This window comes from Dromiciops gliroides, chromosome 2, assembly GCF_019393635.1.
Source record: "Dromiciops gliroides isolate mDroGli1 chromosome 2, mDroGli1.pri, whole genome shotgun sequence".
Taxonomy (NCBI): domain Eukaryota; kingdom Metazoa; phylum Chordata; class Mammalia; order Microbiotheria; family Microbiotheriidae; genus Dromiciops; species Dromiciops gliroides.
The window spans coordinates 114,524,283-114,545,651 of record NC_057862.1 but is presented as its reverse complement, the minus strand read 5'-3'; the positions used below and the strand labels follow the sequence as shown (position 1 = coordinate 114,545,651).

Genomic DNA, 21,369 nt, shown 5'->3' with positions numbered 1-21,369 from the left:
AGTTAGAGATTACTCTTTCCTTGGAGAAGCAAAGTGGTCAATTAACCAGGTAATGGTTAGTCAAACATCATAAAGCAGACATGTCAGGGATACCCAGAAAGCTGGGTACCTTGGATTTACAGCATGCGCTTAGTTGGGAAACAGTTGTGTTTGCTATGTGATTAGGACAAGATGGTGACAATAATCTCAAGTTAGAAATGTGGAATTTGTATTATTCATGTATCCAAATAGCTAACATCATCATTTTCCAAACTGCTGTCACTTTTCAATCCTAAATCTCTCCCCCACCCCCCACCCCTTCTCTCCTCTATAAAATTATCATCTTCTCCTTTGTTCGGGGAGTTGAAGTTTAGACTTCTCCCAGTGATACCTCTATGTGCTGACTAATGAAACTTTTACTTAAATTGTGATTGGATTGTGTGGGCGAGTCATTTTTTCAAAGAGGAATATTTTCAGAATCCATTTCGCGGTGACACTACTTTACAACAATATAAACCACATTACCCCAATTCCACAAGTTGATCATGAAAGATAATATAAAAAATCTTAAAATAAAGAGCACAGGTCTACCAGGCTTATCACTACCATAGAAGTAAATTGAATTAATCTGACAGGATTTGTTCTTTGCAAAGCTATGCGCATTCTTCACTAGTGCCACACTACTCTTATTCTGATGACATGCTCCAAATACCTGTTCAGTTACTTTGACCGTTAGTCCATTTGTGTTTTCAAAAAGCTCTAAGTCTCATGGGAGGTATAAATATACTAGATTTGCTTGGAATATGCACATCTTGAAATTCAAAAAGTTATCATCTGGTCTACATATTCTTAGTAGGAAATTCCTTAATAATCTCTGGGCCATATATTGTTTTTCTTTGTTGTAATAAAATCAGAAACTTTTTGTTGTTTTCATTCGATTTGATATAGGTTAACAAAGATGAAAACCTGGTCATCGTACATACTCAGAAAAGGAAAGAGTTATGCTCCCTCAGAACATATCTTCAAATTGAAAAAGAATATTAATCATAGACATGTTGGAAAGATATAAGAAACTGATACCTTAGTCAAGAATCAGTCTGAGACATGGGGAAAATGGGAGAAACAGAAAGAAAATCAAATAATTGATTTTCTGAAATAAAGAAAAAGGAGGGGAAAATTAAGTAAGAAAAATTAAAATAAATAAGACAATGATGGGTGAAGTGGAAAGAATCCAGACAGCTAAGTAAGCAATGTTTCCATAGTGACGGACTGGTATGCAATGAATGATGATAAGTCAATTTATCACAGAAAACATGCCTCCTGGTTTCCCTCATTTTTCTACCAAATTAAACTATTACTATAGTAATTTTTACAATTCTTGAAATACCATAATAAATAATTAATATCAGGATAGATGACAAAATATAAATGTTTAATATACATATATACATTCCAGCTATGTGACAAGTAATTCTGGTTTCAGCTCTCTAGCAAGGATATTACCTAAAGGTCCCAAAGTCACTAGGATGAATTAGAATTTTAAAGTGATGTGCAATTCTCTGATAAATGCACTATTATATATTTGTTCACAGTGCAATTATTCTTCTCTCCAAGGCTTCAGAAATCAGACTTCCCCTTCACTAGTGAATTTTAGAGGTTAGTTAAGATTATATTTGGCTTAAAACCACCAATTAATAATTAAAATACCTTAGATATTATAAAGTACCTTTCATATTGAAGGCTCAAAATAACTCTTCTACTTCCCTATTAGTGATTGGCTGCCTAATAGATATGAGCGGGCTGAGGAGGGTGATTGGGGAGGAGGGAGGAAAGATATCTAGGCATTATCTATCTGGACCTTGACAAAATTTTCCCAAATACTGATCCTGCCAACTTGTTTATCCAGTTATTATATAGCCAGCAGCCTCGACCAATTGTAAATAAGCAAAAGAAGCCTTCTGAACATGGGGAACACCCATCATCATGGAGAAAAACATGGCTGAGAAGTAATATGGACACCTTACTTCTGGAAAAAAATCTACCTATCAGGAGACCTCAGGTGGACTCCAAGGTTGTGTGTGGGAAGGAGGGTGGGGAGATGAGGCAAGGATAAGTGCCTAAGTTCAATCAGAATATGAAGAGATGATATGATGTGCTGGTCTCCTTTCTGTCAAAGGCTCGTTAGTAGCTTATGTTGTGGGGTTTCTGGAGTTACAGAACCTTGGTTCAAATTCCACTTCACATTTATTACATATGATTGTACCTTTGGGCAACTCACTTTACCTTCCTAGGCCTACTCCTCAATTAATCTTTAAAATTCCTTCTAGCTTCAAATTTGTGGTCCTATGATTCCCATGCCCTTTAAGCTACCTTCTAGTGCTAAATTTATAAATCTATGTTTTGTCTAATTTAGTCTGCTGACCTATTTTTTTGTCTAATGTCAAATACTCTTGATAACTGCTACTTTCTAAAATAATCTGAGATCTGGTAATACCAAACTTCCCTTCATTGTTACTCAAGTTTTTTTTTCTTCATTATTTCACTTAATGTTTTTGTCTTTTTGTATTTTCATATGATATTTATTATTTTGTCTAACTCCACAAAATACACCCTTGACAATGTAGATGGCATAGAACTAAATACATAAACTATTTTAGATATTATGTTTACTATATTGGCAGGAGCCAGGCCTAAAACATTCACTATTTTTCATTTACTATGAAAATGGGAAAAAAAACTTACCAACTTTATTTCTGTAAGAAGTGCTTTGAAATTATATTTCAACTCTGTGTGCATTGCTATGCTTACATCAAGATACTTAATATATTGTTTTTATTTTACATTGAACTTCTATTTCTTCCTCCTGTTTGATTTTTTCCAATCAACAAAAAAATAATCCTTTCTTTCCTACCTCCTTACATCAACCTTTCTCTCCCATTGGGGAAAAAAAAAGCCCCTTTAAAAATGTATAGTTTCAAGCAAAACAAATTCCTCCTTTGGCCTTGCTCACAAAAAAAGTCTTCATCTATACTCTAAGGCCACTATCTTAATCCACAAGGTCGCTGTAAGATTATTTTAAGGATCGAATAAGATATTATTTGTAAAGTATTTAACACAGTGCCTGGGCACATAATAGGTGCATAATAAATATTTATTCCTTTTCCCCTCCCTCCCCATCAGGAGAAGGGTAGTATGTTTGATTATTAGTTCTTTGGAATCATTGGTCATGGTGTTGATCAGAGTTCTAAAGTTTTTCAAAGTTATCTTTACAATAATGTTTTTATTGTATAAATTTTCTCTTGGTTCTGTGCATTTTACAATGCATCAGTTCATACAACTGTTTCCAGGTTTCCCAGGTTTGCTTACCAAAATAGCTGAAAAATTTCATAGTTCTACCAATGGTGCTTTAATGTACCTGTTTCCCCACAGCAGAATAACTATTTTCTGTTTTCTGTTTTTTGCCAACTTTGCTAATCTGAAAGGTGTAAGATAGAATATAAATAGTTTTAATCTACATTTAGGTAATAAGTACTGATCTAAAGCATTTTGTTTTCATATGGCTTATTGATCATATATTTTTCCTGTGAAAATGGATGGTCATATCTTTTGACCATTTGTTGAATGGCTCTTATGGATCTGAATCAAATCCCTATATATCTTCAGAATAAGATAGAGAAGTTTCTCTTTATAAGAGAAACTTGCCACAAAGATTTTTCCCCCCACATCCATGTTTCCCTTCTAATTTCAGCTGCGTTTGTTTTGTTTGTTGTTGTTGTTTTTCCTTTTGGAACTTTTTGTTTTTTTAAAAACTAAGATTCAGTTATGTCAGTTCTCTACTTCTTGTTCTGTTAACATGAGCAGTTTATTCATTCCTAAATATTCATCCATTCCTTTTAGATTGCCAGTTTTATTGTCATATAACTGATTGAAAAATTCCAATAATTTATTTTATTTCTTCTTCATTGGTTGTTAATTCACTTTTTCCATTTTTGATACTAGTCATTTGGTTTTCTTCTTTCATTTCTCAAAAATTCACATTAATTAATGTTTTCTTTTTTATTAGGTCATAGTTTTATGTATTAATTCACTGATTTTTGCTTTCAATTTTGTTAATCTCTTCTTTGATTTTTAGGATTTCTATTTTGGTGTTTAACCAGGGATTTATAATTTGTCTGATTTCTAGTTTTTAGTTGCACACTCAATGCTCTGATCTGCTCTCTTTAATTGATGAAAGTGTTTAGAAATATAAATTCCCCTGAAGGGCTGTTTTGTCTCTATATCAAAAATTTAGTAGGTCGACTCATTGTTGTCATTAGCTTTAATGAAATTATCAACTGTCTCTGATTTTCTTGAACACATGCTTTAGAATTGTTAGTCTCAAATTATTTTTTTTTCAAAAGTCCTTTGTTGAATATGATTTTTATTATATTGTGGCTTATTAAGACGTACTTAGTATTTTTGCTTTTCTGCATTTGTGATGTTTTTATGCCATAATACATGATTGATTCTTGTAAAGGTACCATGCACAGCTGAGAAATATGCATACTGTTTTCTATTCTCTTTCAACAATGTCCAGAAAGTTAACATACCTAACTTTTCTAAAATTCTAATAAGGTACTTCTTTCTTCTTTTTTTATTGGATTTATCCGGGTTTGAAAGGGATAAATTGAGGTTCCCTACTATTATAGTTTTACTGTCTTTTTTCTCCCTATAAGACTTAAATGTTCCTTTGAGTATTTTGATACTTTATTTAGTACTGATATTAGTTGTCACTGGTACCTTTCACCAAAATAAAACATTCCTATTTATCTCTAAGTTCATTTTTGCTGTTGCCTTGTCTGAGGTCAGGATTGCTACTGCTGAGTTTTTTTTACTTCAGATGAAGCATGATAGATTCTGCTCCAGATCCTTATTTTAATTTGCTGAGAATCTGTATATTTCAATTGTGTTTCTTGTAAATAATGTAGTTAGATTCTGCTTTCTAATCCATTCTTCTGTTCTCTGCTGCTTTATTGTGTTTCCCTCCAACCTCTTTTCTTATGTTTTTCCTTCTATTTATTTCTTACCCAATCTTTGTAAAGACAGTAATAAGAGAAAACGAGTATGCTTAGCACCAGTGCTCCAGATTTGGTGCAACTTGCTTCTAATCTCCAGTAGCTCTTGTATTTCCCTCATGCCCAGTAACAGTTATCCCTTATCCTTCCTTCCTTCCTTTCTTTCTTTCAAACCCCTCTTAGAGACCAATCCTCCTTAGCATTTTTTTTTTTGCCTAGGACTAATCTTTCCCTTACATAGCTAGGTTGTACAGTAGATAGAATGCTGGGCCTAGAGTCAGGAAGACTCATCTGAGTTCAAATCTGACTTGTTTTAGTAGCTGTGTGACAGTGGGTAAGTCACTTGAGCCTGTTTGCCTGTTTCCTCATTTGTAATACGAGCTGCAGAAGGAAATGGCAAAACACTCCAGTACATTTGCTAAGAAAACCCCAAATGGGCTCAAGAAGATTCAGATATGACTGAACTGAAACTAAAGTTATCCACCCCTCTCCCTCCAGTTAAATATATTTCTGTACTCAGCTTTGTATGAGTGTATTCTTCCCTCCTTTTTTTTTTTTTGCGGGGCAATGGGGGTTAAGTGACTTGCCCAGGGTCACACAGCTAGTAAGTGTCAAGTGTCTGAGACCAGATTTGAACTCAGGTCCTCCTGAATCCAGGGTTGGTGCTTTATCCACTGCGCCACCTAGCTGCCCCCTATTCTTCCCTCCTTTGACCAGATGAGAGTGAGGTTTAAGTGTTGCTCACTTCCAACCTGCCATCCCTATCTTCCTTCTAGTTTCACATTCTGTGAGATAATTTTCCCTGATAATTTTCTCCACATATTAGATATTTAAATATTTTGCAAAGGGCTTAACACAGTGCCTAGGACATAGTAAGCACTTGATAAAGACTTGTTTTCTTGCTCCCTCCCCTAACATTCCTTTCCTCTGCCTTTCAGTTCTTTTTTAAGCTCATCAAAAACACAACAAACTACTCCACCATATCAGATGTCCTCTATGATTCTTGATTATAATAGGATTATGAGCAATTATACTTAACATCTCTTAATTTTAGAAAAATAGTATGTTATTATTCATTATTGCTCATTCATATTTACCTTTTTGTGTTTCTCTTCACTCATTTGTATTTCAAAGTGTCTCTGCAACTTTCATTATAAATATTTGGAAGTCTTCTGTTTCACTAAAAATATATTTTCCCTCTTTATAATTATATTCAATTTCACTGGATAAATTATTCTTGATACTAAGCCTATATCTTTAGTCATCTGAAATATATTCCAAATGTTCTACTTCTTCAGAGTGGTGGCTGCTGAATCCTGTGTGATACTGCTTGGTCTTCTCAGTACTTGAATCTTGTCTTTCTGGTTACTTATATTTTTTTTCTTTGATCTGAAAGCTCTAAATTTTGGCTACAATATTCAAAGGAGTTTTTATTTGGGGTTTTCTTTTAGGAAGTAACTGGTGGATTCCTATTTTCACTTTGCTCTCTGGTTCTTAGAAATCTGGACAATTTTCTTTTATGATCAACTTTTTTTTGTCATTGGCTTTCAAGAGGTCCAATGATTCTGAAAACTATCTCTTTTGTTTTTCAGTCACTTGTTTTTGCTATGAGATACCTGACATTTTCTTTTATTTTTCCAGTCTTTTGACTTTGTTTTAATATTTCTTATCTCATGGAGTCAATAGCTTCTATTTAGTCCACTGTAATTTTCATGGAGCTTGTTTCTTAATTTTATAACTCCTGTTCCAAGTTGTTAATTTTCTTTCCAATTAATTCTTCCACAGCTTTATTTCTTTACCTACTTTTTCTTTTTTAAAAAATAATAAACATTTTTATTTAAAGTTTTGAGTTCCAAATTCTATCCCTCCTTCCAACACTCCCCTACTCCCCTTCCTGCTTCCTGAGGCAGTAAGCAATCAAATAGAGGTTATACATAAGCAATTATGTAAAACTCTACCACACTAGTAATTTTGTATAAGAAGACTTGAATATACATGAATTGATGCTGAGTGAGATGAGCAGAACCAGGAGGACAGTGTACACAGTATCAATAACATTGTGTGTTGATCAACTGTGATAGACTTGACTCTTCTCAGCAATACAATGGTCCAAGATAGTTCCAAAGGATTCATGATGGAAAATGTTCTCCAAATCCAGAAAAAAACAACTATGGAATCTAGATACAGAATGAACCATACTATCTCTATTTTTTTGTTTTTCTTTTTTGAGGTTTTCCTTTTTGCTCTGATTCTTCTTGCACAGCATGACTAATGCAGAAATATATTTAATGTGATTGTACATATATAACCTATATCGGATTGTTTGCTGTCTTGGGTAGGGGAGAGGGAGGGAAAAGAGGGAGAAAAAAGTGAAACTAGAATCTTATAAAAACAAATGTTGCAAACTAAAAAAAGACTTGAATAAAAGAAAAAAATGAAAGAGTGAAAAATAGCATGCTTCAGTCTGTGTTCAATGAATATCCGTTCTTTCTTTGGAGGTGGATAGTATGCTTCATCATTAGTCCTTTGAGATTGTCTTAGATCTTCATACTGCTAAGAATCATTAAGTCATTCACAGTTCTTTATCAAACAATATTGCCATCATTGTGCACAATGTTCTCCTGGTTCGGCTCACTTCACTTTACATCAGTTCATATAAGCCTTTCCAGGCCTTTCTTAAATTGTCCTGTTTGTCATTTCTTATAGCATAATAATATTCCATTACAATCATATACCACAGCTTGTTTAGCTATTCCCCAATTGATGGGCATTCCTTTGGTTTCCAATTCTTAGTCACCACAAAAAGAGCTGCTATAAATATTTTTGTACAAAATTTTCTCTTTTTTAGGATGTCTTTGGGATATAAACCTAGCAGTGGTATTGCTGGATCAAAGGGTATGCAGTTTTATAGTCCTTTGTGTGCAATTCCAAATTACTCTCCAGAATGGTTTTTATCTACTTTTTCATCTAGCACTCTCATTGATTTTTTAAAAAATATTTGTTTCAATCAGTCAAAATCCATCTTCTCACCCTCCCAGGCTAACCTGTCCCACCTCCGCCCTCCCCAAAAAATTCATTACAACCAAATATAGCCCATCAGAACTACTTTCCACATTGGCCAAATCCAAAAAATTTAAAAAAAAAATCTCATTCTGCTTTTTCCGTCTCACTTTTCTATGAGGAGGTGGCTAGTATGTTTCACCATTGGTCTCTGGAATTAGGGTTGGTCATTATGCTGATAAGAATTCAGCAGAACAGTATTCAATCACATTTATCTGACCATTCTCCAATTCTCCAGTTTATGGGTACCCCCTCAGAGTCTCAATCCTTGCCACCTCAAAAAGAACAATAAATATTTTTGTACAACCTTAGAGTTTGTTAGCTTAGTACTAATATCTCCCTTAATCTGTCCTCCCTCCAATTCTCAATACCTCCTTTTCCTTTTTTACTCTTAATTCCATGTTGAATGACATGCATTTCTATACCCAATTTTGCATGCGTACACATTTTTTCATTCTCTTGAATCAAGATGACAATAAGAATCAAGAGTCATGATACTTCCAAACCCTTCCTCATCTGTGTAGATGTGCACTTGTACACTCTGGTCTTTTCATCAGGAATGCTAGTTAGACATCTATGACATCAAAGGCCCATTCCCCGCCCCCCCTGCCCCAAACCCTCCCGTCCCCAACCCCCAGCATTATTCTCAGTTTTTTTTCTGGAGAAGTTGTTTTTGGCTATAAGCACACATCCTTTACCTTCTGCAATATTATATTCCAAATTCTCAACTCCTTTAAAGTGGTAAATGATAAATAACATCGATCCCGATCATAGTACTTGATTTTTTTTCCCTTTCTGGCTGCTTGCAGTATTTTTTCCTTGACCTGGAAATTCTGGATTTTGGCTCAATGTTCTGGGTGCTTTCATCTTGGGGATTCTTTCAGGAAGTGACTAGTATGTTCTTTCTATTTCCACTTTGCCCTCTTAGAGGGCAGATTTCTAAGAAATCTGGGCATTTTTCATTTAAGACTTCTTGAAAAAGAATGTCTATGTTATTCATTTGATCATGGTGGTAAGAGTCCTTTCTTAAATTTTCTTCCTCAATCTGTTTTCCAGGTCCACTGGTTTTGCTATGAGATACTTCTATATTTTCCATCTTTTAACTTTGCTTTAATATCTGTGATGTCTTATGGGCTAACTGGAATCTATCTGGTCTATTTGAATTTTCAGGGAATTTGCTGTTTGGGCACAGTTTTGTACCTCTTGTGCCAAGCTATTAATTCCCTTTCTAATTCTTTCTTCCATAGCATCCATTTCTTTTCCAATTTTTTCCTCAAACATTCTCATTCCAGTCATAAAAACACTTTAAGTCTTTCTTTTAAGATCTTGCTTTATCTCTTCCAGGAATCATAGTGGATTTTTTTTACACAAGCTGTGTTTTTCTCTAAAGCTTTACTTGTAGGCATTTTGGATTCATTCTCTTCTGGGTATTTGGTACTTTTGGAGGGAAGATCTGGGGTCTGATGTTGTTGCTGCTTTCTTGTGCTACTGAATAATATTCTATAATATGAGGGGCAGGTTGAGGACCTGCAAGCTTTCAGTGTTCCCTAAGTGGTTTGATCCAGAGCAAAATCTGATTGCTACCCATGATGGTCTGAGCTCTACAAGTCCTTGACCTGGGTCTCTGGATCAAATCAAGAGCAGATTGCTGCTAAACTCAGCCCCTATCTACCAGTTGGAGTTATCAAAAATGTAAGCTCTCCTTTGGTCTGGGATTCCTCCCCTAGATGTTCCTCTACAGGCTGGGCCAGAAGCTAAAAATTTTACCCTGCTCTGTCCTAGGGTCTGAGCTATGCTGCTGCTGCTACCACTGCCACTGCTGTTGGCTTCTGAACTGCCCCTCTTCTTGTTACACAACCCAAGGCCACCCTTGTCTCATGGACTCGCGCTTTGACAATGTCTACAGAGGGAAAGCCTCTGCAGAAGATACATAGTACAGATAGTGTATATAGTAACAGAAGGAAAAAACAAATATGTCCATTTGAAGTCCTTGAAATCTTGTCTTCATTGAGTGTTAAGATGCCATCAGGGAATCTGGATTCTGGTCTGGGTTCTGGTTGTCTCTGGATACTTTTACTTCTTTAGCTGTTTAACTGCTGGATTCCCACTAATCTTTAGTATAGCATTGTCAGTGATCAAATTAAACAGTGAGAGTTCTTCAAAATATAACCCATATAGAACAAATTTAAGCTTGATACATACAACATATTACAGAGTCATACATCTGCTGCTTGCTTCTGAACTTGCTCAAGGCCCACAACTCTTCCTAATTCTGGAATGCCACACCTAAATTCAGGTCCCCTCCTCAGTCCTATCTGGAATAGGACTAGGTAGTGACAGAATTGCCAGTTGACATCTATGCATGTACTTTGCACAAGACAGGGACCCTCCTGTGGGTCTGGATACATTTCTTGTCCTGGTACATACAGCCTTCAGCCTTCTTTTATTTACCACTGTGCTCCATGCTTCATGCTCCTGGCTAGACCATACCCCCAGTGTCTGAAGAACTCCCTGAGCTGATCTGGGCTGGAAAAATGACTGTGATTATGTTATTCTTATTTTTTCAGATAAATCATTCCAATATAAAATTCTTTCCTTACTTTTAAAGATCTTCCTACCTTTCTAGTCTTCTTATACTCTGATTCCTTCCTATTGTGTGGGACAAAAACGACCACCCACTCAAAATAAACACTTGGAGTCAGAGAGTGAAAGCAGAAAAGAAATATTTATTTTCTTTCTGGAGAAGGGGCACACACCTGATTATGCTAAGTGCGAACACAAGTTCAAAAGCAAGCAACATATATGTTCCTAACACAATACCCCCCCCACCACTGTCTGACCCCCCATTGGCTGGTTGTTAGGACTCACAATCTATTTACGAAAGTCTAACCCAATCAAAAGGCAGCATGACCATCATGATCATGAGCGCATCCAGGAAGAGTGAGGACATAGAGCACAATACATAGCATGACCTGATCACGAGCACATCCAGGAAGAGTGAGGACATTGCAGGGTTACATAAGCCCAATAACAGAATGTAATATATGGTTATTCTAAGAAGTGAGTTTCTGAGAATACACTGTCTCCTTTCATTTTCCACATTAGGGATCATCAGGTGGTAGGCTCACAGACTTTCTGATAGGGAAAGGACTCCTGAGAAGTGGGTTCCTGAGGATAACACACAGTCTCCTTTCATTCTCCACACCATGCATTCTGAATTCCAGTGACACTGGCCTCCTTGATGTTCCTAACACAATACAAAGCTCCTAATTCTATTTTCATTATCTGCCCCCAAGCCTGAAATTCTCTCCCTCCTCATCAACCCCTCCTGGCTTTTATAGCTTCCTCCACATCCCAGCTAACACCCCATCTTCTGCAAGAAGTCTTTCCTGATCCCCTTTAATGTTAATGCCTTGCCCAAGATTAACCTTAATTAATTTTATCTATTATCTTGTGTGTACATGGTTGTTTCATATTTCTGCCCCCAGTGGCAATTGTAGCATGGTACATTAGGGTTTTGTAGTTTAAAAAAATAAAATGGCCTTCCTGCTTTGCACCAGACCAGGAGTCCTGTCTCAGTTTACCTGTTTCTTATACCAAGCAAGTCACCTAACTTCTCTATACCCTGGGTATCTCGCTATGAATGTACATTAATAGTGCTGGTCTGCATTGGTAGAGGGAATTTCCCCCTCTTAGCAGTTCCCTATTCCAATGAAATCTCAGATTTGAACTAAAATAAAAATAGGGGGAAGAAGGAGATAGGGTATCTTCACAATAAGACCACCAACTTTCCAAGGTTGTTGTAGGGATAAAATGAAATATTTGTAAATCACATTGAAAACATTATAGTACTACATAATGCTAGCTGTTGTGTTAATATGATTATTATTGTTGAAAATATTTTCCCCATTGAGCCAACCACTTGGCTTTTGAGGTTGCTATGACTGTTAATAGGTATATTCTAGTTGACTGATTAGTTTAGGAAACCTAGGCTATTCTATTTAAGGACTGGAACTAGGGGACATTAGAACTCAGGACAAAATGAATGTGATGCCTCATTCATTCACGTTCAAAAAAAAACTGCAGTACTATTAAATACATACTATTCTTTGAAAATGAGGTATATTTCCAATTTCCAACGTAAATCTCAGCTCAAACCCTGGGGGAACTAATTCCTATGTTGGAAGCCTGACTATAGAACAACAGTCAAAGTAGCCTTCCCTCCTGTAGGCCCTGTCTTCCTCTCCTTTTGTGAGGGCAAAATACACCATCTTCTATATCACTTCATACTTAGCCAAACTTAACTAATAAATAGGTATTGCCTTAGACAAAATAAGACCTCAGAAAAACCTTAACTTAAAAAGGCCAAGGTTTCCCACTGTATCCTGGGCCGCCCCCAGTCATCCTGACCTATATGCCTTGCTGCCAATGACTCTGGAGAAGAGAGTGGGGCTGATGACTTTGTAGACCACTGCCTCACTGAAATCCAATTCACTTGTAAATCAAGACATTACCCTCCTGATGTCACTGGTCCTTTTTGTGAATGAAGAATGAACAACAACATTGAGGGAATAATGCTAAATAACTTTAATTTGATGCACAACTTTGAAAATAATGGCCTTAGAAATAATCTGTCCTATATGCAAACTCAACTTGTCCAAAAAAGAATTCATCTCATTAACCCACCCATCTTTCAAATCACCTTATTTCTGATAAGGCACCACCATATTTCCAGTCACTCAGGTTCACAAGCTCAGTTGTCATCCTTGATTCTCCACTCCCTTACCCCACACATTCATTCAGTTGCTCAATATTATTGTTTCTTATGCCACATCTCTCCCAACCTCTACCTCTTTCCAATTATTCCTGTAATGGAGGGAGAACATGCTAAGGGATTACATAGGTAGACTTCCGGGAAAACTGTGAACCTACCAACCAACTGGAGAAAGGAGAGAAGGGACCTTAAAGGATATAAGCTTGTCTGTAGCTTTGTTCAAACAAAATCCTCTGAGCATAAGCAGAGGTGTCCATTCTTGTGAGAATGCAATAAAAAGCCTTTATTCATGCTCCGATGCAAGTCTGAATATTTGTAAATACTTTTCTTCCAACAACTGGACCCTGACTCTGACCTCCTATACCAAGATCAAGTGCTGCCTATTGTTCCCACCACAGCTGCCTTCAGCAGGGCCCTGAGGGAAAAAGTCCAGTCCTAGATGTTGAATAACTCCTTGTGTTATGGTAGGGAATGATCCCATTTATTCACATAAAAAGCAGTTACTAGACCATGTATCTAGAGCCTATCCCTTCTAAAATGTTCTAAGGACAGAAAGGAAAGATTAGTTGTATCGTAAAGGTCAAATGAAAGAAATTCAACTGAGTCAAAAAAAAAAAAAAAGCCAAGCATGTACTGCAGGTCCACATAGGCATGTACCAAGTCCAAGGTTGAAGTCAGCAAAGTAGTATGAGTGAGCAAGAGATGCAAAGGTAAATTCTGATCCAAGAGCAGAAATCATTTTTAACCCTCTTTTACATTCCCTAGTATATGTAGTGTGTTGGCAGCCAAGAGAGAATGAGTCCTGTGAGTACAAATTAAGCTTGATTAAAGCAGAGACTAAGGGCTAGGCCTCCAAGGATAATCAAATTGAACTGTTATCAAATTAAATAATGGGGGGGAATGCCCAAGATAATGGTCTTTTGCTGGTCTATGAATGTCTTTCTCCTTTGAGCCCTGTATCTGATAGAGGTAAAGAGGTTTATTCAAAAATTAGGGTTGGAAGGAGAGGGTCTTGCTGAAGACTGCTGCCATTTCCCCCATATCAAGGGAGAGTGCTAACCAAGCATGATTCCTGGATTTTCTACTTCCATTCCAACCCTACTTCTTTATCTCTAACTCAGCAGCCTTCTCACACTAGCAGGTCTTCCACAGCTATGGATTCCTCCTCAGAATGACTGATTAATTCCTACCCAGAACCCCCATTTGAGAAAGTCCCTTCCTTACCATGCTCTGGGCTCAGCCTCTAACTCTCCAGATCCCTTCTCTAACTTTCCCCAGGTCACCCAGCCTCACCTTTCTAGCCCCCTTTTATGTGTTTTTTCCCATTAGAAAATAAGGTCCTGGGGCAGTTAGGTGGCACAGTGGATAAAGCACTGGCCCTGGATTCAGGAAGACCTGAGTTCAAATCCAGCCTCTGACACTTGACACTTACTAGCTGTGTAACCCTGGGCAAGTCACTTAACCCCCACTGCCCCACAAAAAAAAAGAAAGTAAGAAAGGAAGGAAGGAAGGAAGGAAGGAAGGAAGGAAGGAAGGAAGGAAGGAAGGAAGGAAGGAAGGAAGAAAGGAAGAAAGAAAGAAAGAAAGAAAGAAAGAAAGAAAGAAAGAAAGAAAGAAAGAAAGAAAGAAAGAAAGAAAGAAAGAAAGAAAGAAAGAAAGGAAGGAAGGAAGGAAGGAAGGAAGGAAGGAAGGAAGGAAGGAAGGAAGGAAGGAAGGAAGGAAGGAAGGAAGGAAGGAAGGAAGGAAGGAAGGAAGGAAGGAAGGAAGGAAGAAAGAAAGAAAGAAAGAAAGAAAGAAAGAAAGAAAGAAAGAAAGAAAGAAAGAAAGAAAGAAAGAAAGAAAGAAAGAAAGAAAGAAAGAAAGGACAATAAGGTTAAGAGCAAGGGCTAGTTTTCTTTTTGCAGTATTTGTATTCCCAGAGCTTAGCACAGTGCCTTCGACATAACAAGGGCTTAACAAATGTTTTATCAAACCTACTTTTAAATACCTTGACCCAATGTACTTGCTTTATTTATTGGATTCATACCATCTACTTGGCCTTGATATATTGGCTTTTTTGTTGCAAAGTCATAGGGTTGGTTACCTTCACCCCACAAAACAAATTCCTCCCATCCAGAAGAGAGGCCATGGAAGATGGAATATAGCGCCTTCTTACTTAAAAGCTTCTGGGCCTTGTGCTCCTCTACATTTTATCTTTATAAAAGGACATACCAAATACATTAGCAACCCACTTCCTACTTCCAAAGCTCACAACTGCAAACACTAAAAATAATATATATTATTCAAGTCAATTTCAATGCTCACTAAAATACACACACACACACACACACAATAAGGGAACTGTGGAACACATTCTCAATAGAAACCAGGGTTGGTCGAAAGGAATAAAACACTTTATTGTGCTTCGCTGTTGAGGTGGCAAAGCATTTCACTGCCTATAACACAAGTTCTCTTATGACTTTTGTTAACTAAAAAAATAAAAAAGAAAAAAAAAGGAAAGGAAAGAAAAAAGTACACATACTGCAAAAGAGATTCAAAGTGATTTCTTTCAGGTATGGATTGTAAATGTTTTTAAAAACTCTGTTATGATAGAATGTGACAATGACCTTTAACTTTTACTCTCACTTAACATAGTATAACAGGCTAAATCCTCCTAGGTTGCCCCCATGACTACAGGCACTAGCATAACTTTCAAAGTAGTTTCTCCCATTAAAAAAAGAAAGTAACATGGACAACCTCTATAAGTAATCACAAAGTCATTCCTAAGCTCTTTCCCTCTGTTGGCAATTGGAATATAACTAAACAGAGTCAATGAATAAATATGACTGATTCTAGATACACCAATTCATACAAACTAGGTAGAAAGATAAGGGGCCCATCAACCAGGTTGAATCCTCATGAACCAGCTGCCACCCAGCCCACCCCACATCCATGCCCATCTGTCTCCCAGTTTTTACTTGCTACCCTTTTGTCACTCACCATATTAACACAAATACATATATCACTGTGGCACTGAATGGGACATGGGGAAACAACATGCTGTGAAGCTGACCCTGGAGTCAGATGTGACTTGAATTCAAGTCTCTTCTCTATAACGTATTAGCTATGTGATCTTGGGCATTTGCTAATAAAGGATAAAAACCTGAGACGAAAGCTCATTCATCAAGTTCTGTACTTGAAAATTCATAATGAAAAAACCCAGAAGTGTTGAAAGACTAACTTACTACAGGCATCTGGAAACCTATGCTCCAATTCTAAGGCACTAAATAAGGATAAAATGCCTACCTTTTTATTTGGAAAGATGATATATGTGACCCCTCTGAATCCTATTATCATCAGGGCTCATAATTAGAAGACCTGGGAGTGATGGGTCTGTTAGTACTAGATGATCTTAAAAGACAATGGAAAGGGGGGGCAGCTAGGTGGCGCAGTGGATAGAGCACCAGCCCTGGAGTCAGGAAGACCTGAGTTCAAATCCAGCCTTAGACACTTAACACTTAGTAGCTGTGTGACCTTGGGCAAGTCACTTAACCCCAACTGCCTCACTTTAAAAAAAAAAAAAAAAGACAATGGAAAGGGATGGGAAAAGGAAAGAAAGGTTAGGATTGTCTCACAAAAGCCAGGTGTCCAAGTAGAAATCCATACAAACAAGGAGGGAGGAGAGAGCAAACTCAAGAGCACACAAAGGCTGACACTTTAGTCTCACAATACAATGAAATTGAAGAATTACATACACATACACATATACACACATACAGAGTTGGATACAGAAAAACATTTCACTCAATAAGGAAATAGAATGGAAAGGGGAATTGGAGATGTATGCTTGAAAATTTGAGGAGATTAAGGGAGGAATTAGTCCTAAACAAAACAAACTAATCAAAGATATACAAAAATATCTAGAGCTCTTTTTGAGGTGGCAAAGAATAGGAATCTAAAAGGGGGTTGGCATCCACCCACTGGGAAATGGCTAAACAAATTATGATTTATAAAGCTTGAAGAATACTATTGTGCTTTAAAAAACGAAGTGGGGGAAGCTAGGTGGCACAGTGGATAAAGCACCAGCTCTGGATTCAAGAGTACCTGAGTTCAAATCCAGCCTCAGACACTAGACACTTACTAGCTGTGTGACCCTGGACAAGTCACTTAACCCTCATTGCCTCCCCCCCCCCACCCCCATGAAGGGAGTGATTTCAGAGAAACCTAAGAAGATTTGGATGAACTAATGAAAAATGAAATGAGCAGAGCCTAGGGTACAATTTATAAAATGACAAACACAACTTTGAAAGACAGTTAAGTCCAGTCAGCATAATGACTAACTACAAGTCCACAGGACTCATGATGAAACATACTACCTGAGGTGAAGAGGTGAAAGCCTCAGAATGCAATATATGACACACATGCATAGAAATATCTGTTTACACATACACACCCATTTTTTCCTTTTGAATGTGAACAATGGAGAAATTTGTTTTGCTTAACTATACATGTTTGTAATGGGGAAAAATAAAGCAGACTAAGCTTTTTAATCACTTCAAATTATCATTCTCCCCTTTTAACATTGCCAAATAAACATCTCTTGCTTTCCTTTTTGTCGCCTTTATTTGCTTATTCAATCACTTCCACTGATGAAAACACATATGTTAAAAAGATAACCAAAGACAATCATAAGAGTGCATGGGTGCCCTGCACTGTCCAGCTGACAGCAATATACCTGACAATGTGCTTTCCAGGAATGCAAAGCATCAAAAAAAAAAAAAAACCAAAAAAAAAACCAAGAGCGGCCTACATAAAACAAGGCAGCCAGTACCACTCACAGTTAAAATATAACTACTAAACAAGTGATGCTTCTTCCATCACGACTGGTCACTAATCATACCTCCAAAATATACAGTAGAATGTATTTCAGGGCTATGGATGTACAATTTTTTGTGTGTGTGAGGCAATTGGGGTTAAGTGACTTGCCCAGGGTCACACAGCTAGTTAAGTGTCAAGTGTCTGAGGCCAAATTTGAACTCAGGCCCTCCTGAATCCAGGGCTGGTGGTCTATCCACTGCGCCACCTAGCTGCCCCAGGATGTACAATTTAAAAATATGTATTTGCTTGTAATCTTGGGGGAAAATGCCAATGAGTTGGCAGAAGTCACTTTAACAGCTGTAGTCATCAGAAACTCCTATGATGATCATCCCACATTTAATAGAAGCAGCTTTTAATGCAGGCATAGGCTCTGAGCAGGTGAAAGATATGACATTATCATTGTTTTAAATCTGGCAGCTTTATGTAAGGTTGAATGGAAGGAGGAAAAGTAGAGAAATTAATTAGGAAGCATTTTCAGTAATCCAGATATCAGGTCTATATAAGAATGGTGGCAGTGGTAAAGGGGAAAAAAAACAAACACACACATTTGAAAGATATTTCTAAGTACACAAATGAATATACTTGTTTTACCAAAAGAGCAATGCCTATTTTTATTGAAGAAAATATCTAAAGTCAGAAAATTTAAGACTTAATAGATCAAAACACTCAAATGGAGGCTCCTTAATCTTTTTTTTTTTAAGCAATCTGGAGATTACTGACCCTTTTTCAGAAATGTTAAATGCATAAAATAAAACACAGGATGACAAAGGAAACTAATTGTACTGAAATAAAATTGTCAAAGTATTAAAAACACTAAGTTCACTGAACACACATTAAGAATCCCTGATTGATGGGGCAGCTAGGTGGCACAGTGGATAGAGCACCAGCCCTGGATTCAGGAGGAACTGAGTTCAAATTTGACCTCAGACAATTGACACTTACTAGCTGTGTGACCCTGGGCAAGTCATTTAACCCCAATTGCCTAGTTAAAAGTTAATTAATTATTTATTTATTTTAAAAAAGATTCCCTGATTGAAACGTACACTTTTTGGGAACTGTACTATACTTCCTGATACAGGATGGTAATAATATTGCCCAATTACCCACAATAACCTAGTTCACTTGGAATGTTACAGTTTGAAGGGTGTTTGGAAAGGAAGTCCAAATCCCTCATTTTATGAATGAGGAAACTCAGTTCCAGAAAAGTTAAATGATCACCCAAAGTCACAGAGTTATCATTTAATGGCAAAAAATAAACAAACACAACAACCACCACAAGGCTAGAATTCAAGTTTCCAGATTCCCTTTTCAATGCTCTTCTTTCTTCCAATATTGTGATAATTGTTTATAAAATAAAAACTATAATCCTTCAGATTAAAAAAAACTGGAAGAATAACAAAATTTTAAATGTTATCTGATGAATTTTTTTCTTCCACAACTGTATCTTTTTTCTATTAAACTAAATCCTGTGTGATTTCTCTCTCCATATCTTTTGTGCTGGAATATTTTTTGGACCACATAAACATGTATTTGTTTAGAATTTCAACTGCAAAATGTGGTTTCTGCTACTAAAAAGTTGTGTGTTCTTACTTCTTCTCAAGTGGGGGCACTGTAGACCATATCCATAAACTGATGTTTTAACATCATTATTTTACCCATTTCTGTTACCTAAAATGTTTCATCACTACCATTTCTCCAAACCCTTCCACTTTCTAATATTTCAACATTTTCCCCTCCATTAGCCAGCCAAAAACCCAACTCTTAACTACCAAACGAATGCTTTTGTTGTGGTTCCCTGCTCAGTGATTTCCTCATGTTCATCCCTCCTTTGTAAAGTTTGTAATGTTTTAGAAGCACCTCACTTCTCTAGTTATTCAATATGCCACTATGATATACAGGAAGAGCAATTTCTCTAGATACCTGATGGTAGAGCACTTAAGTAGTAGCAGAATGTAGCACGTTCCTACAGTACAGTATATTACGGACACACTGAAAAGTTGGGACCCCAAGACCCTCAACGTGGTTCAAAGTACACTGCGTAAGTTCCCACGAGAAAATGAATTTTTTTCAAGAGAAGGGGTGGGAAGATTTAGTGTTTTTACATCCTGGCATGAAGTAAATAAATATTCCTTTAGCACTCATTGTCTCATTCAGAAAAGCAAAACTGGAACTGGGAGACAGGCGAGGCAGAGATCGAAGTGAGAGAAAGAAATGAAAGGCATTAAAGAGGCAGATCCATATAGATAACGGAATTCAGCATTTCCTAGGTGAAAATCAAACTTCACTCCACATCAAACAATTACAGGTCCCTGGAGGTGCTTCAAAGAGAGGAAAAGAGGGAGAAAGGGGAAGGGAGAAAGGCAAAGAGGAAGACTGGGAGAGAGAGTGGAAGGGATGAAAAAGTGGGAGGGAGCGAGGGAGGTAAAAAGCGGGAAGAGGTAGAAAGAGAGGAAGAGTGGGAGAGAGGAAGAGGGGGTGGGAGGAAGGGAAGGAGAGAAAGGAGGAGGAAGGGAAGGAAAAAGTGAGAGGCACAGGGATAGAAAAGGGGAGAAGAGTGGGAGAAAGGGAGAGGGAAAAAGAAGGGAGGATGGAAGGGAGGATAAAGGGGAGGAAGAAGAAATGGGGAGGAAGGAAGGAAGAGAAAGAGTGGGAAAGGGAGGGAGAGGGGAAGGGGAAGTGAAAGAGAAGACTGTACATACACCTGACCAGGTGTCCACTTCTCTCCACCTCCCCGACCCCTTCACACAGTCAAAATCACCAAGTTGCTCCCCTCCAATTCTCAATACTCAACTATCACCGTGGGGACGGTTCTGTCACTCTCCAAAGCCCGTCAAACCCAATTCACATCTCTCCCCACCCAAGTGCCCTCTACCCCACCACCCACACTAGCTTAGGGGCGGGGTCACGTGGGTGGGTGAGGCTGAGGGGAAGGGGTGAGGCTGCAGGTTCTCGGTTGGGGGTTAAAAGTGGGGAAGGCTGGGGTAGTTGAGGAGAGGGTGAACTTAGGGAGGAGGAAGTAAAACAGGTAAGACCCTCACCATACACCCCGCCCCCCACCCCCCCACACACACACACACGGATAGGGGGTGGCTACAGCGTTCTGGGAAGGAGGGGAAGACCAACGCGGAGGATAGAAGGCATCACCCCCAAATAGGAGAGAGGTCGAGGTAATCCCGGCCCCGGACGGTCTATTTGGAGGATATGAGCGGCGGCCCCTCCGGGCCCAGGCCACTCCCCGCCCCGCCCCACTCCCCACCCCCCACTCCCACTCCGGCGGCTCCCCCATCCTACCTGACTAGCTTTGTGGAACTGCTTTTTCAGTCCGGACACAGACATTGTGGACCGCGCGTGGGACCAGACGGCGCCCCGACCCTCCCGGAGGGAAGGGGGGCCGTCAGGGGACGGGGGGAAGGGGAAAAGGGGGCGGGGAGGGGGACGATGCGGTCCCGGGAGGGGAGCGGACGCCCGGGCCAGTCGCCCGGCTGCTCTCGGTCCGACCCCCCGCCTGTCACTGTCACCGCTGCGGCCACACACTCACTCCCTCTCAAGCACGCAAATGGAAACACCGCGTTCCAAAGCCTCCCGGGCGCCCATTGGCCAAGCCGCGGCGGTTTGCAAATGAGGCGCCCGAAGAACGCCCACGCT

At 38.3% G+C, this 21,369-nt stretch overlaps 1 protein-coding gene across 4 annotated transcripts in view; it reads right to left on the bottom strand.

Moving 5' to 3' along the window:
• SH3GL3 (SH3 domain containing GRB2 like 3, endophilin A3) overlaps nucleotides 1-21,160 on the bottom strand; it is a 132,643-nt gene extending 111,483 nt beyond the window's left edge. For 2 of the 4 annotated variants that reach the window (XM_043986446.1, XM_043986447.1), the window contains exon 1: nucleotides 21,016-21,160. In XM_043986446.1, the coding sequence (XP_043842381.1) occupies nucleotides 21,016-21,060 (45 nt within the window). In that variant the 5' untranslated portion in view covers nucleotides 21,061-21,160. The remainder of the gene's footprint in view (nucleotides 1-21,015) is intronic. The other 2 variants (XM_043986449.1, XM_043986448.1) reach the window with 2 other exon arrangements.
• Between the last annotated feature and the right edge of the window lie 209 nt (nucleotides 21,161-21,369).